Genomic DNA, 25,294 nt, shown 5'->3' on the forward strand with positions numbered 1-25,294 from the left:
TAAAGAAATTAATCTATCAAAGGAAATGCATTGTAACCTAAGTAGTGAGGATAACAGAGCACATTGTCATATCTTTTTAAGTTATCAAGTTTGGTAATTACAACAAACTTTCTATAGCTGATGATTTTTATATATATTTGTGTAGTGTGTTTTTATGTGCTTATGATTGTTTAACAAATCAATCAAATAAAGTTTTCTTGACTGACTGACTGCATTCGATGAACCCAAAGGTCATCAGAGACCGCGAGGCGAAACTTTACAACGCCAAGCATAAGAAAGCTCCTTTCCAAAAACGCTCTAAATCGTGATCAAAGGTTCGGTACCGATCCCAATCCCAGATTCGCCGAAGCACTTCAAGATCAGTGTTTTTTGCGATCCAAATCGTCCAGTAACTCTAGTAAGCCTAAAAAACATAAGAAATCCAAGCAGGACTCCGTCTGCTCTCACCACTCTCATTCTCCTGAGCATGTGTCGGGCTGGCGCCATGGATCTCGCTGCAGGAGCCGGCTGACTTAGGAGCCGATCCCGCAACTGGTTCCAGCCCAACCCGAGTTTTTTGGACCGTCCTCCACGCCACAACAGATCAAAAGATTCCGTGCATCTATTGCTCTGGCTCTTTGCCAACCCCCTCTGTAGACACCTCCTGGCCCCAACGAGTCAAGAGGCCTTCCATCTGGAGTACTGTCAGCGGGTTCACCTCAGGACCAGTGGACCCTCCAAACCAGTTATGACTCCGCTGACTCCAGCCTGAACCCTGCCTCTGGTGCCATGGTCTACACCAGTGCCAAATTCATCCACACCAGACAAAGAGCTACCCATTTTACTGTACTACTCCGAGACTGCTGTGGTCTGACCTCTTCCCCACGCCGCTTCCGACGACAGGTGAGGCGTCACTTCTCCCACTTGCTCTGCCACCTCTACTGGCAATACAACACACCCTATAGTCAATTTTCGATGATTCTGATACGAGTGATGAGTTGGCTCTGCCCTACCAAGACAGCTGTTGGATTGATGACATGCAGGAGGCTGGTTGTCTTTAGACTGCCTCTAAAACAGGCCTATTTATTTATTTTACCCCTGGACCAGCAACAGAGGAGTCCACTACCAATGCCATGGTAATGTGCAGGGCAGCTGTAGTCCTTGACCTCCAGCCACCTTAGAGGTAAAGACTTAACGTATTGACAGATGTTCTCCAACCAGGGGAAGCATCTTCTGATCCCAGGTTGCCATTTAATGAGGCCCCTATAAGTACCTTATTGGGGGCATGAGCCAAACCTTGCTCTGTTCTACCAGTCAACTGTCAGATAGCATGAGTCCATTGCCTTGCCCCAGGTGATCCTGCATTTTTATTTCTCCACCCCTCCCTCAAGAGCTTTGTGGTGAAGCGTCTGCAAGCAAAACTAACCCCAAGAGATTCCCAACTACCCCTCCTGATAGAGAATCAAAACCGGTTTAAACCTTTGACAAATGAGCGTTTTTCATCCACCAGTTTGACGCTCGGGTTGGTGAATGCCAACTGCCTGCTGGTGCGCTATTCCCATGTCCTTGGGGTCTTGGTGGCCTATGTGCTCTCAGGTGTCTTCAAAGATCTTCAACCTATCCTTGCCCAGGCCATTCAGGACATGTGAGATGTTGACAAGTTCACTGTTTGTTGTGGCTTGGACACCACCAATTCCATTGGGCAGACTATCAGCCCCAATGTTGCCATTCGCCGCCACACCTGCCTTTTGTCCACCGGTTTTTCAAGCGATGTCAAGTCGTCCCTCATGGACATGCCGTTTGATGGCACTCTCCTATTTGGGGACAAGGCGGACTCAATCCTTCTGCATTTCACGGAAAGCAGAGCCAAGCACGCTCCCTGGGCTTATCTGGCCCACCTTGCCAACAGACTCAGCTCTACCCCTTCTTTCGTGGTTTCGGCAAAGGTACCCCATACCGCCAACCAATTTCAGCATGGTGCCGAGCAGTTTTACAGCTGCGGCGCCCACCGCCCCTGCAGCCAAAGTCAAAGGGTTGTTCTGTCCATTACCCCCACACAGCCCCTCCGGTCCCTCCTAGCCCCCGTGCAGCCCCTCCTGCAAAACCCCTTTAGCATGCCCCTAGTGGAGCACAGCCACAGGGTAGGGGTCAGGATCTGACGATTCTTGATGGGTTTGCAGGCCATAAGGGCATACAGGTGGGTCCTGCAAATTGTTCATAAAGGCTATGCGGTCCCCTACCTTTGTGCATCTCCAAACCTTCCATCATCTCCCCAACGACTGATGGAGGGCCATCTTTCTGTTTTCCGCAGAAAGTGAAAGCCCTTTGGAAAAGGGGACTATTGAGAAGGTGCTTGTATGTGAAGTAGGACATGGTTGCTGCTCCTGATTATTCCTAGTGCCCACATTAGGACGGAGGCCTTCAGCCTGTTTTAGACCCTGGCCCTTTCAATACTTTCCTCCAGAAGGACAATTCCAAAATGCTCACACTGGCCTAGGTCTCATCTTCCCTCAATGCTGGAGACTGGATGGAGCATTGGACCTGCAGAAAGCCTCTTTCCATATACCTGTTCTAAAGACCCACCAGTGTTACCTGCCGTTCGTGGTGGAACAGGAGCATTTTTAGGTTGCTCTTTCATTTGATCTCACCAATGCCTCGCGGGCATTAATGGAAGTGATGTAATCTTTGGAGGTCCCGAATGTCCATCTTCCCATACCTCAGCAACTGGCTTTTGAAGGTGGGCTTGCTCCGGCAGTCATCAAACATCTCCAGACTACATCAAATCTCCAGTCATCTTTGGGGTTTGATATCAACATGCCAAAGTAACACCTGACTCCTTCTCAGACTCTCCCTTTCATCAGAGCCATCTGAACTGTGTTCAATTTGGTGCCTTTCCCCTGAAAAATAAAGTCCAGGACATTCAGGCTATGACCTTGATCTTTGAGCGTCTGTCCTGGAGTTCATTAAGGTCGACTCTGATGCTGCTGGGACTGGTGGCCTCCTGCATCCTTCTGGCCAAGCCCACCAGGTGGCATATCCGGGCTCTGCATTGGGATCGGAGGAGACTGCAAAAGATCTGCAGTGGTGGATGCTGGACCGCGATTAGGCCAGCGGAAGACCCCTTTCCCTTCCCCACCCAGAGTCAACCGTGGTAATGGATGCGTCACTTCTGGGTTGGGGTGGCCAAGTCATCCTAGAGGGCCCGGATTGGGTCCTGAGAGCATGGTATCCAGAACTCCTGGACTCTGTCCTCTGATAAGGCTGCCCCTCTGGGAGGATCTACTGTCACAGCAGCAGGGCAGTGATCTGCACCCAGAACTACCTGAAAGAGCGATACCGAAGGTAAGTAACTTGTTCTTTTAATCGTTATTAAAATCTGTGGTGAAGTCAGATTTTTAATAAATATTAAGGATAATTAACTTTTAGAAAGCTACCCCTTTTATGCCCGAAGTATCAGGAAGCTAATTAGCATAAGCCTCATGTCAATGCTCAGCCTGTGCTCTGCCTTGAATAGGTGGGAAATTCCTCACAGGAGCAAACAATATGCTGACCGGAATGGACAGTGGGACTCCTTTGAGCTCAACAGAATATCCAGTGTGGGGGCTGTGCGGCTTCTGTTCACAGTACACTACAGAATGAAATCCTGTTTGTCAGGTCTGCTGAGCCACATGTAAACGACCTGATAATTGTTATTTAAGGCCCGTTCAACATGTTCAACATAAGGCAAACTGGGCCTTCTGCAAAACTAGGCAGGTCATACCCTAGCAACTTTTACCCCATTGTCAGGGAGGGCTGAGAAGTCAGGCACCTTCAGAATACTTTCTGGACCTGCAGAAGATCAGAAAAGGACTGGAACTGCTGTCTGTAACCTTAAAGGAGCACTGAAGGGACTGGGCATGCTCTCTCTTGTACCCAGGGCAAATAAGTGGACTCCATGGGCCAGTTGGTAAACCTTCGATGTGGCTGCAGGGAGACAGCAAGCTGCTAGAAGCATTTTCCTGGAAGTAGCCAGCTGACCAGTGGCAACTGGACCTGGACTTTACCCTGATGTTGGTTTCTGCCTGACACCCTGTAAGTCTCCAAGTGCTTCCCCTTAGGTCATGGAGACCCTAGAATCATATGTCTGTGGTTGATTCATCAGATGCTTGATTTTCAATAAAAAAAATTCCATTCTTTAATCTCCCATAGCTTTTAACTCTGTTTTATTCCAGGCTTGACACTGAAGAATGGATTGCTACCATTGAAGCATTACTGTGTAAGAGTTTTGAAGCTTGTCAGTGGCTGGTGGAATATTTTATTGAATCGGAGGGGAGAGAACTTGTCAAGTAAGTGTTTTATATTCAGTTTCAGAAGTACGTCTTATTTTTGCAATTTGTGATTTCTATTTCAGAAGTACTTATTTTTGCAGATAATGTGCATATATTATGTCACATAATGATAGTTATATCCTGTATCTTATATTGATTTTGTTAAGAGCAGGTTCACAGAATGTCCCTGTTTCACCACATTCTCATTAGCTATTGTGGTTTACAGTAGGGCAAGTGTATAGCACTTACATGTGGAAACCGCTCAGCAGTGTGTGATGGTTCTATGATATTCTATGATATTCATCCAGCAAAATATTTATAATGAATACTCAGTCAAGTAGATTTCTTGTCTTCAGAAATGTTTTAAGATATCAGATTGGAGCGGGACATTTTTAGTTCTGATATCCAGGACCAAGAGTAACTTCCGAAGCAAAGCTACCTTTATTTAGTCAGTGCAAGTATTAGTTTAGAGGCTTGTACCTGTGATGTTCGATTGATTTTTATGTACCACAAATTTTAATGTCAAGACTGCATTTAAGCACAGTAGGGATTTTAGGCACCACATATCTGTTGTTGGCCCTAACAAGTGCTGAATGTAGTGTTTGAGCTCAAACCAAATCATGTCATTAGAGTCTCTGAGTTTGCACCGTAAAGTTTATTAGGGAATAGGCGCCTAAAGTCAGCTCTACACCAATCACAGTTTAAATGTAGGTCTTGTTGCGGCTCTTCTCAGCGGAGCCACCAAAGCAGTGCAGATGCAGCTTTTGTCCCCATTACGCCATTAATAACATAATAGGCCATTCATAATCTTTCACTGTCCTAAAAAGTTGAGGAAGGGTTCCCAATCAAAGACCTGTTTGTCTTTACATTTACTTTTCCTGTCAGTCTTTAACTTTTCTTTCACTAAACATACAAGAGAGGATAAAGGTAAGATTCCCTTGTACAATTATTTACTCTCTCTACTCAAAGGTTACCATTGTCTATGCTGTCTGCTTCTTCAAGCTGTTGCCTGTCTCAGTCCCTGCTAAGCCTAACGCTGTGATCCATCTTGTCAGAGTAAACTAAGCAATGAGGATGTCCAGGGCTAAATTCCTTAGTAGGTTTAATTCCAATTTTGAATCTGAGTTTTTTTCTTGAACTTTATGAACAGTTCTGACATGGATAAGTACTCTGAATCAGACTTTATGCTTTTACCCTATCTAACATTATAACTGGACCTTCAGAATGCAAACCAAAATGCCATTTTGAAACCATGTTCTGGACGATTTGGTTACTTGTTTCTGCTGTTTACACTAAGTGAAGAATCCAGCTGAGACTATAGACATTGGGGACATAATAAAGAAGCTCTCCTGTCTGCATGTATATTTGTATGTGTAGGTATTTTTAGTTGTATGTATGCTCCAGAGGATGTGGGGGGTCATTTTTAGAAATATCCAGCATAGCTTTAATAGCCAGCCTTAAGTTAAGAGAAATCTACTACAGAGCACAAGGGAACATGCTGTTGGAGTTTCTCTATAATGGGAAGGTACTCCAAAGAGGATTCTGACCCCTTTGGTGACTGAGTGTGGAACTGGTGATGACTATGTTCTGTTACTGATCCCCATTGTCTTCTATGTGAAGAGAACAGTACATCCTTCTGTAATTCAGAGAATTTAACTTACCATTCGATGAGTAAGACCTTGACCCCTTCTCTTGATGAACTCAGACTGCAGTTTGGTCTCTCACTCATTTACGTATTAGATGCACATTTATGCATACTTGTCACACAAAGCAGGATTGTGCCACTCCCATAAACATGACATAGAAGTAGATTGAGACCGAAATACCCACATCTGCAGCTGACATTTAGTACAGGGTTTGAAGCTCTATTCTTTCAAGGAGGTCATGTCTTTCTTCAAAGAATTGAGGGTTTTGTGGACAAAAAGTTATGGCAAAACTAATGAAAAATGATGAAAAATAACTGGTGTTCCGGATTCCTGCTTATGTGGAATGGCAAATGAGTATCTGCTATTCCTGATGTATATTTTTAACTGCAGATTGCTAATCTTTTTTTTAAACACCTATATCGTTTTCTCAAACAAAAAGCAGGCAACAAATTAGCAAAGTCAACAAACTGTCATACGAGTGTTAATAACAGTACAGTTACAAGCCCATCATTATACTATTTACCCACATTATGCAGTACATGATGGTAGTGCCAGAATTTTACAGTAAACAGAGGGCATCAGAACAACTATATGCTTTACTCATCATGCACTGCACTCCCCTGTCGGACAAAGACGTATTTAGTTATTTGGTCAAATTCATGTTGTTGCAAAATAAATTATGCTAAAATCATATTAAATTTAAATAGTGCAAAATTGTGCTAAAGTGCTTACGTGAATTTATAACTTCCAACCATATTACCCAGTATTGTGAATCCAGGTACTAGACATAATATTTTATATATTTACCGCAGCTAAACTTAATCTGTACAATCATGGTACTGGAGCCCCAGTTACGAGCTTTGGTGATACACTAGTGATCCTCATTATGTTCTTTTATGGGTGCCCGTCGGGTATTGCAGCACCGACCCGACGAGGAGCAGGTCCATATGATGAAGCATGACACCTAGCTTGCTTGGTGTGTGAGGACCCTAGTTGGGACTAGAGGAACTCCTCTCCTCTCATACACGGTCTCTTTGACACTTACACTCTCTCTCCCTCTACCCTGAGGAACTGCATACTCTTAATTTTTGGACAGTTACAAGGGCACGTATGCTGGACCTCTCTTTAAAGTCCACCAGTCCCCTGAATTGATAATATAGTTTTAGCACGGGTAGCCCCCCGTGGGACATCATACAGGTTACCACACAGTGTTACTTGCACTGACTGGACGACACTTGCAAACCCCCCCCCCGCCCCCCCCCCCCCTAAAACTGAAGGGTGGTTTGGTTCACCTACCTATCATGGAGGATAACTTAGGACTCAGCTTCAATGATGATGCTGTAGCCGATATTTTAAGGAAAACTCCCTCCCTCCCTCCTCGGGGCAGGGGGGTCTGTGGCTTCAGGGTCACAATCAGAAGACTGGACTTCACTTAGAGCTTTAAAAAGAGAATGGGTCAAAATTACGCTCCACGGGGCGCTGATGACAGAATACCTACGAGCCAATATTGCTCCTAGTGGACTCATAATAAACGTATTTCCTAGGTTATTCTTGTAAGATCCCACAAAAAAGAATGGTGCCTGGTCTCTTGGAAATGTACCTGAGACCTCCTGGTTCTCATTATCAACACTGCCCAATGGCTAGCAGATGCCTTACTAGCAAGAATACAGGCGGCAGAGAGTGCACTTAAATCTACCATCCAGAACACTGCTTTCAAAGCAAAATTAGCAGAAATAAACAGTGAGATTATTGACAGCAGGGAATATCTACTCAAACAAAAAATAGCTAAATTACAGAAGGATATTCAGAAGTTCGATGAGGAGAAGATTTACCCTTATTTGAAAGCAGATTACCAGACAACTAAGAATAGCTTTTTCTATGATGACAGCTCCGATAACTCAAGAAGGGGATCAACTAATAGTGACTCGAGCACAGGCAGTAGGGGGGGCAATCGGCAAAAAAGGAACTACCTACCCTCTTACCCCTACTACAACAACACACCAGCCTACACAGGTCCACCACAACCACCCTTTTGGCAGTTCCCCATGTACCCTCATGGACAGCCCCAGTTCTATCCCTCTGGCAACCCACCTTTTTTAGACAGAGGTTGGGGCAGAGGAAGAGGGCGAAAAAGAGGGGCTCCAAAGGTAGTACAGTGGCAGGATCACGAACAATACCCGTCGGAACCCAGGGGCAGGAGCAGAGGGAAAAAGAACTAGTAGTCAATTTGTCTCTTAGGCCTTTGAGTGTTCTGGAACAGGCGGTACTTGAAAAAGGACTGGGATATGTCCCTACGCCCAGAACAGACAAATTTAGAGACAACTCTGAAATTCACGAATTCCTCAGAAAAATACGCTTAAAAGCGTTTTTTTCAAGACCAGTCTGTGTTGAGTCTACAGATACTGGCCTACGTAATCCGTCTACATTTACTCCTACTACCAGTATGGTCCCCCCAGAAGTACTAACATTTGAGAAGGCAGTTCTCCGTGAACTGGACACAATTCCCGCAAAGCACGCCTTTCACAATATGTCTAATGCGGAATTGTCGGCTGCTAGATCCCTAGCCAATGACAACAGCATCATTATTAAACAGGCAGACAAGGGAGGTACTACTGTGATACAAAATACCATTGATTATGACTGTGAGTGTAGACGACAACTTGATAACACCACTTAACTACACTCCTATCTCGATTGATCCTACATCGAGACTCACCACCAAGATTGCTACAATTACTTTTGAGGCTGAGAGTAATGGGTGGATTAATAGGAAAGAGGCCGACTTTCTTATTACTAAGGATCCGAAGACTCCCTACTTTTACACGTTGCCTAAAATTCATAAGGGCACCACACCAGTCCCAGGACGTCCTATTGTATCCGGAATAGGGTCACTTTTGGAACCCTTGTCAAGATTTGTTGACCATTTCTTGCAACCTTTGGTCAAAAACACCCCTTCCTATATCCGTGACACAACTGATATCCTACAGGTCATAGAGGAGATACATGACACAAGTGACATTGACCTACTGGTCACGTTGGATGTGGAAGCACTATACACTAATATCCCCCAACGTGCCACACTAACGGCAATTGAGAATGTCCTCATGAGAGAGGAATGGACTTCTCCGACCCCAATCTCCTTCATTATGGAATGTGACACTTTGGCACTAACGGAGAATTACTTTGAATACAACAAACAATTGTTTCACCAATCACAGGGCACTTCGATGAGGAGCACCTTCGCTCCTAGTGTGGCCTGCATTTACATGGCCACCTTTGAGGAAGAAGTCATTAAACATCCTAACAACCCCTATATCAACAATCTGACCCTGTGGAGGTGATTCATAGATGACATACTGATCTTTTGGAAGGGGAACCACCAGACTTGTCTAGCCTTCTTTGAGTGGATAAACCCACAGAACCAATATTTGAAATGTACTCCTGCAATTTCGAATTCCCACGTACCCTTTTTAGATCTTAGGGTGGCACTTGACGATACAGGACTAAGCACCACACTATACAAGAAACCAACAGACAGGAACAGCTTGCTACTATACAGCAGCCACCACCCCAGGGCCCTCAAGGATAATCTGCCCTTTAGGCAGTTCCTCCATATCAGGAGGAATTGCAGTTCCAGTAGTGACTATTTGACTGAAGCTCACCACCTTAGTTCCAACCTTAGACTGAGAGGTTATCCTGAACGACATGTCAGAAACTCACTTAAGAGGGCACGTAACAACCCATGAGCCGCCCTACTACGACCTAGCAATAGGGAACAAACAGACACCCTGACCTGTGTCACTTCTTTCACTCCTAATTCCACAAGCATAAAAAGCATAATAAAGAAACATTGGGGAATCCTAACCACTGGTGATCTCGCCATTCCCCCCCCCCACGTTTTGCCTTTAAGCGAACACAAAACAAGAAGGATATCCTCATCAACACTAGACCTAGGAACATCGACCAAAAGGAGCAAAGAACTCTATGTGATCTCCCCCCGGTGGTAGGTCACTACCCATGTGGCTCATGTGCTGTGTGCCACCAAACTGCAGTGACAAAAGAAGTGAGCTTTTCAGACACCTTCACTTGGAGGATCCTGAGACACACTAATTGTAACACAACTCATTGTATCTATCTAATCACCTGCCCGTGTGATAAGAGATACATTGGGATGACCCTTAGACCAGTCAAGACACGCATAACAGAACATAAAAGTAAATGTGAGATGCCAAAGGGTCACCACTAAACTCTACACTCACTGCAAAGAGAATAATCACAAATCAGACTCCCTAAGATGGCTAGTGCTTGAGTCCCACCCCAGGATTACGCATAAAGCATTGTTCAAGATAGAACATCGTCTTAGGGCAGACCAGGAAGGCCTGAATGACCAAATCCCATGGGCGGCACTCAGTGACAGATAGTCCACCAATCATGGGCACACCGTTTTTTTGCTATACATCTATATACAGAGGTTCCTTCCTCTCTTGCTGAGCGAGTTGTGAGTGCTTCTGCGCTTCACTGTTCTGTGAAAAATCAGCCTACCTAAAAATAAAAAATGTATTTTGCCTACCTATGTGTAACTAAGGAGGTTTACTTTCATTTGCCACAACCAGACATCGCAGCGGCACATTCCATTTCAAGGTAGGACACTCTGCACAGAACATTGTGTTCCACCATGAACATTACAAGATGGCCGACCTTTACCAACTGACCGCCATAGTTCATATATTCACCTCATATTTTGGCTACCCATACTAGATTACATCTGGCATATCCTGATCGTTGCGCCTGTTCCCTTGATTCAAGGAACGCCGCAACTGATCACCGGCTTTAGACCGGTTTACTTTGTGACAGCCACATTACAAGATGGCCGCCATCTTCGACGAACCATCGACGTACACTCTGATTCACCCTTCACGCAATGACATGGACCACACCACCCGGAAATCGGCCCAACCCCGCCCATACCGGCTAGTATTTCAGCATGGATCCCAAGCGTTGCTGTCCTTCCCGGTTCGAGCGGTGCCTGGGTAGGTTAACGGCCCACCCCGGTATGGGTGAGCACCCGTGACTCACGGGTGCGTTTGTTTATCACCGATTGACTCCTTGACTATGCCCGTGAGTGGCGAAATATGCGCAGTGGGTCATGCACTCTAGCGACGGCTGCATTACATATCATTGACAACGGGTTGTACTAGCTGGGGGTCAGTCATACCATCCGCATGCCATACTTGACCTTCTACGGGTGTCGCGATCTTCCAGGTTCGCGACTGTGCATCTGTGATACAGCACTACCCCCCACGAGTGAGTCTCTCGGATGCATACGTTGAGTGCCGGTTAACCTCCGGACATCACCATGAGGTTTGGTATGTTTATGGTTGTTTATGGGCGCTGAACAATGGCTTCATAACACCGGCTGGACAACACGATGTTCTGGCTGTATGGGAGATGCACCACCGATGCGCCTCGTTTTGACTCTCACTAGCATGGGGGGGTCTCCTTGGTGCTCAGCTATGTTTCTGTGTCACTACTCATTTATTACCCCTGATTGCATGACATGACCGAAGTGAGGGCGGCACCCCTTTACCTGTCGTTGAACCACGTGTTGGGCAAGCCACCCTGCGTTTTATCTTCTTTACATTATTTATTTTCTTTATCATTAGGACACCAGAATCTTGGTGTCCCAGTAGCGCAGCGAACACGGACAGAAGCTGGGTTATACTCTATGATGTGAATACTAGTCCTTTACTGCAGCCACTACCGTACATCCAGTCTTCTGTTTTTAAATAGGTTCTTGGTTTTAATTTCACACTCACGTATAGCAAGTTCTATACTTTATTTTTTGATTACATGTCACTAATACCGCATGGAGACTTACACTTGGCTCCTCTGTTGCAACTAGTAGGTTTCATAATCACACCTATGTAGGAAGAGAGATTGTGTTAGTTATATATGTGCAGGAGAGTACCATGTTCTCTACGCTGACCTGTGTCTTGGTTACCTTATTTTTCTCTTAGGTTACCATTGACACATGGAGAGATCGTTTCCCATAGTAATATACGTGGCAGGTAACAAATGCACCCACCACACTGTGTAGATAGTTGACATTTCAATAGGTCCTGAAGAATTGCCAAGGATCACTAGGACCGCGAGGCATGAAACATGTTGACCACCATAGATGAGCATAGCTAAGCTGAACCCTGACGTCCGCATGCTGCCACTCTGTTTTTGTTTTTAACCAAGTGGATAGCCATCCCCAATAAAGTCTTATTTTGGACTATCCATCTTGTTTTAATCACCTACACTCACTTACATCTACACCACTAGACCCCTCACACGCACTGCACCATACGGCCAGGAACAGAAGATCTCCGCTAAAGAGCCCCTTTATGGGTGCCGGTCGGGTATTGCAGCGCCGACCCGACGAGGAGCAGGTCCATATGATGAAACATGACACCTAGCTTTCTTGGTGTGTGAGGACCCTAGTCCCTCTCATACACGGTCTCTTTGACACTTACATGCTCTCTCCCTCTACCCTGAGGAACTGCATACTCTTCATTTTTGGAGTTTTACTCTCAGTGTCAGACATACTCCATGTCCCCTACAAATCTGTTGCAAAACATTCCCCAAACCTCCATATCTGTCTGCGATTTGTCATCCGTTTGCATCCGTCAGAGGTGCAGCTCCTCAGCCAGAGACCACTCCCAGACATCCTGGAACCACTCCACTGGTTTACTGCAGGAGTCCATACTCCCCTCAGCCGGTCCAATACTAAAGTTAACTGCAAGATGCAGTAAGTCATTTTGCGTTTCTTGGGTCTGGCAAAATTTCCCAAGAAACAGTTGTGCGAAATCAAATCTCATATCAGAGCTGTGGTCCTTTGCAATCTGCCCACCTCAACCAACGAACAGGCCCCCACCACCACGCAGTCCAACACCAGGTGCATAAAATCTGCTGCTGCATAACTGCAAGGAGGGCTGGCAAGCGACCATCCTGAATCGTACCTATGGATTCTTGTAGAGGTCACATAAGTGTGATGTAGAAAATTGAAGTGGATCAGCCTAAAGTGGGCGTTACTAGACACAAATTTCAATAGTGCGCAGACCCTGACCCACTCCTCCTCAGACAAGGGAGTGCCTAGATCCACTTCCCAGGCCTGCCGCCCCTGCAGCTGCCCGCGTATTCCATCCGCCTGCAGTTCTTTATACATCAGGAAAATAAGATGATATTGTAAAAACTGCCCTGTACCCAGTCCAAATTGCTACTGTGCATCCTCATATGAGAGGAAGGTATCACTAAGATCCACTCCCCTCACCCCCCACCCCCTTCATGCCAAGCCTGAAACGACATGGCACCCTACCGCTGACAAAAAAAGGCCAGCACCCAGTACAGTAGTTTCCTGTGAAAGGGGGCCCTCTTGATTACCACTGTGACCACCCTCTGCCAGATAGCAGCGTTCTGGCGCACTATGTAAGGAGCCCCATTCGGCGTACCTGAGGCCGCCTTCAACATCTTCAGGAGTTCATCATCCTCCACCATCTCCGCCAGAAGAGCTTTTTGCCACTGGGTCTCCTCAACCAACCAGTGAGCTGCATGTGGCAGGTGGGATGCAAAATAATCAAATTACAGGTTCGGGGCTCCCAGCCCCCATCCTGATGCCCCTCATTAACGTTGTACGAGCCACTTTACTTCTCTTCACCACCCATAGGAGCGAGGTGAGAAGCACATTTAACCTCCAGAAATCACTGGCCCGCCGGGAGCCCCACGAGATCGGAGTGGGATTCAGACATTGAGGTAGCAGCACAATTGTAGCTACCGCGATTCTGCCCATGAGAGACAGCAGCAACGTGTTCCAGAACTACACTGAGCCCTGCGGGGAGTCCAGTATACTCTCAAAATGATAACGCATTTGCTCTTCATTATGTGTGCCTCCTTCACTCCGAGGTACTGGAAACGGTCTAGCTCCCGCCGCAACCCCAGGTCTTGTAGCAGCTCCGCAGGGACCCCTCACCAGTGCTGCCAAAGGGAATAACAGCGACTTTGCCCTATTGAGCCTAAAACCAAAGTCCTCCAACAGCTGCAGTAATATTGGCAGTAATTATCTTGGGGGGGTGGGGGGGGTGCAAATAGAACAGTGCATCATCAGCATAAAGGAACACCACAAGTCTACTCAGCCCTAGTTCAATCCCCCAATTATGCATAACTCATTGGACCTAAATGGCCAATGACTCCACCACCAAGGCAAACAGCTGGGGTGACAGTGGGCAGCCCTATCTAGTTCCACATTCAGTGTCCATCTCACTGGTCCGAGCAGGGCTGCCCCACCCTGACCTGCACTCCCAGGTTAGTGTAAATCAATCATATCCAGGCTTCAAACTGTGGGCCGAACCCCGTAGCCTGCATGACACCCAAGACATACTCCTAGTCCACTATATCGAATGCCTTTTCGATATCCATGGAAGCCAACGCTTTCTCCTCTCCGGCATCTTCCACCTCATGTAAAGTGTGCGTCAACTTCGGCAGATTCTTGATTGTGCTGCGGCCAGGCAGGAAGCCACACTGATCAGGATAAACCAACCCACTCATTGCCGGGTACAATCGATTGGCCAGCAATTTACATAAATTCTTGACATCAGTGTTGATCATTGTCAGAGTGCAGTAGGACACTGGACCGGAGCTGCCCGCCCCTCTCCGGCCCCCTGACTTGGGCATCATACCTCATGCTAGGCGTGAGCTGTCTGTACTCGTCGCCCTCCACAGCTCTTCCACCGTGATGTCTGCCTCAAGCTCCTCTACTAATATCTCTCCCATTTTGGAGAACTCTGAAGGGCTCCAGATAAACCTGCACCCGATCCAGCAAGCTGTGAATGCTACCACAGGTGTCACTGAAAGATTGTCACAATCGCCTGCCATGTGGTCACCAGCATAAACTTGAGTAAACCTGCATAAACCTGACCCAGAGTTCCTAGTTTTACCAAAAACATGATGGTGAAACCCTTCTTTCAGTGTCCGCTTCATGTGGCCCACAGCAGGGGTGTGTCTAGCCTGGAAGTGCTACACGCCTACTGACTAGCTAATTTCCCACTGTAGGAGGTTGGCTTAGTACATGGTGCACACTTATTTAAGTGAAGCACCTTGCACTAATCCAGACAACCCTTATGGTGACTTTAGTGGTCTTAGACAACCATAGAAAGCTCTCTAAGTGGTAGCTGTGGAGAGCAGCCTTCAGGCTTAGTCCAGAAGGACTGTTAAGCAGCTTGTTTTACCAGATCTAATCATATAATGTAGGTTAAACGAAAAAAAAAAACAGTGTAGTTATAAAAATGTCCATTTATTATACACACTTGTTATGTGCCCCAATATACCCCAATCTAGGCAGCTATTTGACCTTTTACCTACATTGTCCTACTCTGTATAACTGTTCTAGCACTGACCTTTTACCCAGTTAAGTGCGGAATAAATGTTGATTAGTTGATTGGAAATTATCCTCATTTATTATGCATGAGGATTCTTGGAAAAAGTCCCTGACATGACGTACATAACAGCATGAACATACCCTGTGTAAAAGTCATTGTCATCTTCATCCTAGGGCAAAAGATTTGCTTTGCATAATCGCAGGTATTGTTCTAGGCTCATTTGCACAATCATATTCACAACACATCGATTATGTAAGGAACCCTGAGGCCATCTGTATGGTATAAAAGCACCATACCAAGACTAGATCAGGAGGGGAGAAGGCCTCCACGCTGACACAAGACGCTGAGCTCCTGCACGCAGAAGCTCCAGCACGCTGTGGTCTGACATCCCTTGCGGGGTGTCGAACTCAAGACCAAGACGGGGTCCTTCATTCTCTCCCATCAGGTAATGGGGTTGGCTTTTTCCTAGGGGATTCTTGGCTTTTCACCCATAGACATGCTAGGTACACTTAGGTGGGATTAGCAATTTAGGAGTAAACCTGATTAATGTCATGTTTATATGCCTGCATATATTCACTGTATCTGAAAGAAACACGTTAGAATATCCCCAGGCGTCAGACTGGATCCGGAAAGTTTTCGCTAGCAGTGCCTCTGCACGTCAGTAGGTGGCATTGTGCGGCTCCGCGTCCGTCGCTGGCGTCGTATGCGCCGAGATGACGTCACGGAGACTACTTAGGCGCCACCCATGCACTCTGACATCAGTTCTTTCTTTTTCCACGCCAGTAAGCGCAGATCCGGTTAGAGCAAGTACCTTAGTCACTTTTTGACTATCTTTTTGAGACTTTTTGTCTCCTGTAAGTTTCTGTCTACTCTGGTGCATGTAGGGATGCCTGGTTTTAAGTCTTGTGGGGCCTGCCGTCGCAATATGTCGGTGGCGGACCCCCACGACGTCTGACTCTACTGCCTGGAGAGCAACCACAACTCCCGGTCCTGTATGGACTGTCTGGCCATGGCCCCGAAGGCCTTGAGGGAGCGGCGCCGGAAGCTGCTTGATGTCTGGCACGGTCCAGGGGCCGCTCCAGAGAACTCTCGCGGGGCCACCATCATCGCTCCTCGGGCTCCAAGTTTTCACCCTCAGATTCGGGTAAGAGACGACACAAAAATAAGTCGAAGAAGAGTCGTCATTCTCCGACGTCCCTCCGTCGGTCTCCAGATAAGGGGAACAGATGTTCTGCCCCTGCAGCTACTTCGGAATCCGGGAGTCCCGCGGCCTATCTACCTTATCTGGGTCCGTCGGCGACTCCCGCACAGGGGCAAGAATTTCTTGCTACCATGGACCGCATGTTTAGGCCTCGGGCTCCCGCTGGCGTGCCCTTGGGCCCCGCGTTCCCGTGTCAGGATTCTGTCGGGGCATCAGCGGCGGCTCCGGCCCCGGCACCGCAGGATCCTGCGCTGCTGGCTCTGGCCACGGCGCCACAAGGCCCCAGTGCCACCCTCGGCTCCGCCTCCGGCGCCGCAGTGGATGCCATTTATTCCGCCCCTGTCCAGGTTCCATTACACTTTTGTCCCTACCTGGGATCTGCATTGGGACACGGCGCCGGTTCGGCCCTGTCCAGCGCCGTTCCCGGTGCCGTTTGTTCCTTCCCCGGTCCATGCCCTGCCGCCGCAGTCTGTATCACATATGGCGGAGGTGGAGGACGACTGGGAGGGGTCCGAGGACCCTCTTGCTCATCAGTGTGACTCTTAGCAGGACTGGGAGGACAAGTTAGAGAAGGCCGGCGGCCTTGATGTATCCTCTGACCCGGGGTTTGCCTCTCCTCCGCCTTCTATGGAGGTGGGCGCGTCTCACACGGTGGTGCACCGTCTGGCAGCTGAGGTCCTCAACCTTGACCTCCCTACGGTGGCCCTAAAAACTAATCTCCTCACTGAGGTGCTCCAGACGGCATCCACTTCGTCTGAGCCCCTGCTGCCATTTAATGACATCCTCCCTGTGGATAAGAACGTCGCCCGGCGTAATCACCCAGCGCCGGGTGATCATGCCTTTCTGAGCACTCATCCTACGCCCGAGAGTCTGGTCATCCAAGCTTCGACAAACCAGAGTACCTTTCCCACGGCTCCACCGGATAAGGACTCTAAGAAGCTGGAGCAGTTCGGCAAGCGGTTGTTCTCTTGGGCCAGCTTAGGGCTGCGGTCGGTGAACGCCGCCTGCCTCTTGGGCCGCTATTCCCACTTGGTGTGGGATACAGTTGCACAGGTGTTGCCTCAGCGTCCTGAAGAGACCCATGCTGTGCTGTCCCAAGCTGTTGCTGAGGGTAAAGATGTGGCTAAGTTCGCCATTCGGTGTGGTTTGGACACTGCGGACTCACTAGGTAGAGCATTTGCTACGACTGGGGCGCTTCATCGCCACGCCTGGTTGAGATCTACTGGGTTCTCGCCAGATGTCCAAAGCTCACTCATGGACATGCCCTTTGATGGCACTCGCCTATTTGGCGATAAAGCCGACACTGCGCTGGAGCGTTTTAAGGACTCGCGGACCACAACCAAGTCCTTAAGTCTTTCCAAGAAAAGCCCAGCCACTCCTGGTTTTCGTTCCTTTCGTGGCCCCGGAAAGAGCGCTCAGGCACGTTCCTTCAGCAAGCCTGTGCAGACCCAGCCTCAGCGTGGACGCGGTTTCCGCAGGGGTGGGTCTGGGAATCAGCGTGGGGGTCAGTCCTCCTCCGACCCCGCTGCTTCTGCCTCCAAACCTTCCTAATCCGAGCTTTGGGGCACCCCACACCAGTGGGTGGCAGGATCCGCCATCACCACCCCCACTGGCATGCTATCACATCGGACAAGTGGGTGTTGCAGATAATCCGCAAGGGTTACTCCCTTCCCTTTCAATCCACCCTTCCAGCCATGCCACCTCAGTACCACCGCATGTCGGGGGAACACGTGGCACTTCTCCAGCAGGAAGTCACGGCCCTCTTGGCCAATGGGGCCATCAAGTGCGTTCCTGGGCCAGAAGTAGGGAGTGGTGGTTGTTCCCACTACTTTCTGGTCCCCAAGAAGGACAAAGGGGGTCTGCGTCCCGTCTTGGTACTCCGGAACGTCAACCGCTTCCTCCGGATGGAGAAGTTCAAAATGTTGACTTTGGCTCAGGTCTTGTCTGCTTTCGATCCATGAGACTGGATGCATTGGTTGCGTTGAACTTGCAGGACGCCTATTTTCATGTTCCCGTCCTGCCGGCCCACCGGCGTTACCTGCGGTTCATGGTAGGCCACGAGCACTTTCAACATTTTACCGTGCTCCCCTTTGGCCTTACCAGCTCCCCTCGGGTGTTCACAAAAGTGATTGCGGTGTTCGCAGCTCATCTGCGCAGATCGGGGGTCTCCGTCTTCCCCTATCTAGACGACTGGTTGTTGAAGGCGGGCTCGCCCCAAACGGTAGTCTCCCACCTCCAGACTATGGCCAAACTCCTGCATTTGCTGGGGTTTTCCATCAATGAGTCGAAGTTGCACCTGAATCCCTCTCAGAAGCTTCAATTCATCGGGCGGTTCTGGATTCGGCGCAGTTTCGGGTCTATCCTCCCGAACTGCAGATCCGGGTTATTCAGGCTATGATTCCGATTTTCCAGCCTCTATCCCGGGTTTCAGTCAGGATGACCCTCCGGCTCCTGGGCCTGATGGCCTCCTACATCCTGCTAGTGCAACATGCCAGATGGCATATGCGGGCTCTGCAGTGGGACCTGAAGTATCAGTGGGCACAGCATCAGGGCAACTTGTCCGATCATGTCCAGATCTTGGAGGGCACTGCCCGTCAATTGCAGTGGTGGCTCACGAATCGCGATTGGGTCAATGGCAGATCCTTCTCCCTTCCCCAATCAGAGTTCACAGTGGTGATGGATGTGTCCCTCCTGGGATGGGGTGGCCACATGGGAGAGGCAGAGATCAGAGGACTCTGGTCTCCGGCGGAGTCCCAGCTCCATATCAACCTTTTGGCGCTTCGGGCGATCTGTCTTGCACTGAAGGCATTCCTTCCCTCTGTCCGGGGAAGTGTGGTGCAGGTGTTCACGGACAACACCACCGTCATGTTGTATTGGTATTGCAACAAACAGGGCGAGGTGGCGTCGTGGTCCCTATGTCAAGAGGCTCTGCGCCTCTGGACATGGCTGGAACATCGGGTCATGTCTCTGGTGGTTCAACACCTGGCAAGCTCCCTGAACGCCAGGGCGGGCGAACTCCGCTGCAGATGCATGTTGGATCATGAATGACGTCTGACCTCGGACGTGGTTCAAGGTCTCTTTCTGCAGTCCCCACTGCAGAAAGAGACCTTGAACCACGTCCGAGGTTTGATCTATTGGTTAGATCTATTCGCCACCGAAGGGAATGAGCAATGTCCTCAATTCTGCGCTTTGGAATTTCGAAGGCGGCACTCACTCGGAGACGCTTTTCGTCGCGAGTGAAGTTGCGGTCTGTTATACGCCTTTCCCCCATACCACTTCTGCCCAGAGTGCTGAAGAAGATCAGGCGCGACCGGGCCCAAGTCATTCTTGTGGCCCCGGATTGGGCAAGAAGAGTATGGTATCCCGAGCTACTCAGTCTGGCAATCTGTCCTCCGATCCGACTGCCTCTTCGGGAGGATCTTCTGTTGCATCAGCAGGGGACAGTCCTTCACCCGAACCTGTCCAGCCTCAACCTCCATGCGTGGAGATTGAGCGGCGACAGTTGACAGCCTTTGACCTTCCTGATGAAGTCTGTGATGTTATTTTGGCAGCCAAGCGTCCCTCCACTAAAACGGTATACGCCTGCAGGTGGAATACATTTGTGGCATGGTGCACAGCGAAGGCTGTGGATCCCCTTTCTGCCCCTCTTTCAGAAGTTGTTCTGTTCCTCCTTTCTCTGGCCCAGCAGGGCTCTGCTCTGGGCACTATCAAGGGCTATCTCTTGGCCATTTCCGCCTTTTGAAGGCTTCCAGATCAGCCTTCTCTTTTCAAGTCCCCTGTTGTTAGTCGTGTCTTGAAAGGCATTACACACATGTTCCTTCCGGTCCCCTTTATAATGCCTCAGTGGGACTTGAATCTTGTGTTGACTTATTTGATGTGCGCTCCCTTTGAGCTGCTTCACAACTGTCCTTTACGTCTTCTCACTTTAAAGACTGCTTTCCTGGTTGCTATCACCTCTGCCAGAAGAGTGAGTGAGCTCCAGGCTCTTTCTTCTAAACCTCCTTTCCTTTATGTTCATCCGGACAAGGTGGTGTTAAGGACCCGTCCTCCTTTTCCTCCCAAGGTTGTCACACCCTTCTACATCAGGCAGACCATCACTGTGCCCACCTTCTTTCCTCCTCCGCATCCTTGGAAAGAGGAAGAGAGGTTCCACCGTTTGGACCTAAAACGTGCGCTCTCGTTCTGTCTGAAGCGCACACAGCAGTACTGGTGGATGATCAACTCTTTGTTGGCTACGTGGGCGCCAAGAAAGGTCGGGCTGTGCACAAACGAACCATCTCTCGTGGGTTGTTATGTGTATAAAGCCTGTTACTTCTTGGCTAAAAAGGAGCCTCCTGTGGGGCTGCGTGCCCATTCTACTCGGGCAACGGCAGCCACTACCGTTCTGGGACGGGGAGTCCCTTTGCAGGATATCTGTCAGGCAGCTACGTGGTCCTTGCTGCATACCTTTACGAAGCATTATTGCCTTGACAGCCAAGTCCGGAGAGACGGCTTCTTTGGCCATTCTGTTCTCCAGGACTTTCTGGTGTGATCTTGGTTCGCAGACCCACCACCGGGGTTGGTATTGCTGGGGTATCTATTCTAAGGTAAGGAATCTAACACTAACGTGTTTTTTTCAGATGAACAATTTAATAACCTTCGGTAACAATATATCTGTAAGAAACATTAGTTGGTGTTAGATTCCTTACCGCCCCGCCCATCCTCCCCGTTCTGCGAACTGATTTCTAGGGGTAAGGTTATCCCTTTTAGGGCCCTAGTTTTATGCACCAGTGGTCAGTGTCTTGCATGACTCTGTTCCTGGCGTGGAAAGTCGTGTACAGAACTGACGTCAGCGCGCATGGGTTGCACCTAAGTAGTCTTCGTGACGTCATCTCGACGCCAGCGACGGACGCGGAGCCGCACGATGCAACCTACTGACGCACAGAGGTACTGCTAGCGAAAACTTTCTGGATCCAGTCTGACGCCAGGGGATATTCTAAGGTAAGGAAACTAACACTAACTAATGTTTCTTATAGATATATCGTTACCGTAGGTAAGTAACTTGTTCTTTAGCACCATGGTAGAACTCAACCTTTTATTTAATCTGTTGGTGCTTGTAACCTTTTACATATGTTTCTAATGATTGTCGCAGCAAACATGTTTTACACTGGAATGACGCTGGTTCAATAAATGCTTATCGAAAACGTCCCCACAGTTTTTTCTGTGTATCTCTCTGAGAATAAGTGAGCATGAGTGATGGAGCGAAAAGTACTGCACTGTTTCCATGATCCCTGAAGGATCGAGAGTTGTCATGTTCAGTGGTTGCTAGAAACTATTCGCCCCTCTGTAATTTCTTGGGCTTATGGTGGCACTGTGAGCTAGCTGGTCTATAGGCAGACATATCCTGCGGGGGTGCCCGAAATCAGTCTAGACACCAATCCCTTAGTTTATGTTGTCCAAACAATGCACAGATCCTGCAGATTTGTAGGAACTACACGACACACTCACTAACACAATTGGTATATCTTCTACCTGGAGATTTAAACACAGATACACACAATACTTCACTTGTAAACAGGTAAGTAAGCACAAATACACAGTGGTCTCCAGGGGGGGACCAAATCATATACTAAAGAAGTGGAATGCGAACTGCAACCGAAGTTGGGACTTAGACCAGAAGTCTCCGAAGAGCTGGGGACACAAGGAACCCCCTGAGGTAAATAGCCAAGAATCCCACGGAGACTATTTGCAGAGTGGAAACACAGCTGCGTATTCAATGCAAGTCAATGAGAAAGTCACGGTTGCGGTTTTAAGGAAGGACCCTTCCCAGTGGACCCTGAAGAATCGCCATGGAAGACAGAAGGATGGAGAGTCACCCCACCCCAGGATACCCCAGAAACCAGGATACCTACACCAGGGAAGCCGGTGCATAGGTGTGAAGTGACATCGGAAACCGCGATAGACCACAATGGAGGACTTCAGGAGAGATGTCACTAGCAAGGAAGCTGCAAGAGTCCGGTGGAATCCAAGGGTCGATTCTTGACGAGAAGACAGTCTATTCCACTCGGAGGTGACCAGGAGGCACGGAAGAGCAATGACCTCCAATGACTGAGGATGCAGGAGTGATGAAGGTGACCTTGTTGCTGCAGCTTTGAGGACCAGGCAATGCTGTGGAAGATCAGGGGCCGTTCATACGCTGTCCAACGTCGGAAATCGGGACTCAGGGGGCTGGTGTCCGGCGGGAGCACCAACAAGACTTGACAGCAGCAACAGACAAGGTAAACAAAATAGGTACAACATTGGGACCAGCAAAGTCCTAGGGACTCACCAATTGTAGGAGAGTCAGAGCAGGCACCGAGCAAGCAGGTGAGCCCACTGAAGTCAAAGAAGACCTTCAAGAGGACCAACAGGCTGAAGGCACAGGAGTCGCTCACCAAAGATGCAGGCCCACAGTGCAGTGGATGCGGTAAGGATGAAGATGTTGGCAGGAAGAGATGCTGGAGGTTGGAGCTTCTTGTAGCCCGAAGATCTCTGGAGTACAGAGCCAACAAGCCTTGGCATCTGGAAGTCGGCGCTGTGCACAGGGGTTCTGCTCCAGCGGTTCCAGTGAGGGGTAATGGCCTCAAAATTGCAGAGAGGACAGGTCAGGCCTCAAGGGAGTTGCAGAACCACTACCTGTGTTGCTGAGCCTTTCCAGTTCCATGGAACGTTGGGAGCAGCAGACCGGTCAGCTTCGTTGCGGTGCCTGCAGATGCAGGGGAGAGACTTTTTCACTCCAAGGGAGATTACTTCAGGTGTCCTTAATGCCCACAGGCCTGGAGAGGAACCTTGAAGAAGCACAGACAACGAGGAAGACTTGCAGAACAGAGAGACCAGGATCAGCAGGAGTCTTCCTTGGTGCAGTCTCGGTTCCAGGCAAAGGCCAAGTTGCCCAGATGGTCGAAGTTGAAGTGGTTTCGGATTTGAATCTTGTCCCACGATGAATCTTAAGAGCCGTCTACAGGTAAGCCCTTAAGTACCCTGGGGAGAGGGTTGGAACGATTCAGGGCTCCCTTCCAAAGGAGGGACTGGACAGAGGGGAGGAAACTCCCATATCCTTTGTCCAGTTTCGCACCAGCGCGGAAGCCAGAGGCTCCCTGAACTGGCTCAAACTGGAGTATGAAAGGAGGTAATCAAATGTACCCTTCAAAGCAGTCTGGTGGCGCTGGCAAGTGCCCCCACCTCAGCCTAATACACTAAGTCCTGTCTGGGAGGTGGTCACACCTCCCTGTGGCAGGAAACCTGTTGGTCTACCTTACCCTACTCGAGCTCAGCTCAGCAGTAGTAGGGCAGAATTGTGTCTGGTGTCGTCAGCAGCACTAGCTTGCTGGCAGACCCTGGAAGGCTGTTAATGGGAGCACTGGGGGTTTCCTGGAGGAGACCCCTGGTGCATGGAATCAAATCTCCAATACCGGTAACGGTGTTGGGGTATGATCGCAACATGTTTGATACCAAGCATGCCCAGATTCGGCACAGCCAATATATAGTTAGCCATCGCATAATGAACAAATTGCCACTATATGTATGAAAATGGCTGACCGCACTTACAAAGCCTGGAGAATCCACTCTGGAGTTTGTAGGGGGTGTACTGCTTATGCAGGGAATCCTCACACTTATAACCTAGCACCCTGCCTTCAGGATTGAAAGGCCTACCTTAGGGGTTACTTATAGGTTTTAAGTGCAACGTATTTCTGTCGTGAGTGGTGCTAGCACCAGCTTACACAGGCTGCCAAGGCAGGCCTGTTGTCACTGTTTGAGTGATCTCTCATGGGTGGCACAAAGCATGCTGCAGCCCATGGAGATCCCTGGTGTACCTATGCCCTGGGTATCTTAGTACCATATACTAGGGTCTTAGAAGGGTATACCAGTAGCCAATTGGTAAGGTACCAAAGTACTTACCACTGTCCAATTTCGGGGGAAAGCGCAGTGACTGGGGTCTTGATTAGCAGGATCCCAGTCATAAAACAGAATAACACCAGCAAAAAGTGGGGGTAACCATGAAAGCAGATCCTACTTTTCTACACCTACCTACTGTGGTGCCAAATTGTCCCTAGGGCAGGGGGTGGCATCCTTCAGGTCTGAAGGAAGCTGGGGCCGCATATCAGAGGCGGCAGAGGATTTTAAACCTCTAGATTTAATATACTAAATCACTAGCCATTCTGCTGGAGGAGGTGTAAACCCCTCCTGCCAGAGCAGGCATGGTTTCTGACTCTGAATGTGAGGGTTCTCCCGAGCAGGGGGTCAAAAACTTGTCTGTGGTGGCAGGCTGGAAGAGTGCAGTCAGCCATCACACAAGAAGACTGGTAGTTCCCAGGGGTACCTCTAAGGTGCCCTCTGGGTGCATGTCATAATTAATCCAACACTGGCATCAGTATGGATTTATTAGACAAGGTGTTTAATACCAAATACCATTATTTTCAGTGAAGCCATTATGTAGCTGGGTAACTCGTAATGTCCAGTGCCCAGTATATATTCTTAAAATGGCTTACTAATCACTTGCAATGTCGTGCAATGGAGCCAGACATCACAAGGGCATATCTGCTCATGCAGATATGTCCTCACATATAATATAATGAACCCTGCCTTATGGCACTAAGGCCTGCTCTAATGGTGACTTAAATATTGTATATGCAATGTGCATGGGCTTGGCACACTGGGAGTGTGCAATGTTGTTTTCAAAATGGTTTGAACAATTTGACGCATCCTGTAATAGTAGGCCACATGCAG

The 25,294-nt window shown here is 48.6% G+C and overlaps 1 protein-coding gene across 4 annotated transcripts in view; it reads left to right on the top strand.

Annotated features, from left to right (window-relative positions):
• The window catches only part of USP24 (ubiquitin specific peptidase 24), a 2,082,369-nt gene that overhangs the window by 1,488,000 nt on the left and 569,075 nt on the right, over window positions 1-25,294 (top strand). For all 4 annotated transcript variants that reach the window (XM_085602520.1, XM_085602518.1, XM_085602517.1 and 1 more), the window contains exon 54: window positions 4,191-4,304. In XM_085602520.1, coding sequence (XP_085458646.1) covers window positions 4,191-4,304 — 114 coding nt within the window. The remainder of the gene's footprint in view (window positions 1-4,190; window positions 4,305-25,294) is intronic.

The sequence above is a fragment of the Triturus cristatus genome, chromosome 4_2 (genome assembly GCF_964204655.1).
Source record: "Triturus cristatus chromosome 4_2, aTriCri1.1, whole genome shotgun sequence".
Classification (NCBI taxonomy): Eukaryota; Metazoa; Chordata; class Amphibia; order Caudata; family Salamandridae; genus Triturus; species Triturus cristatus.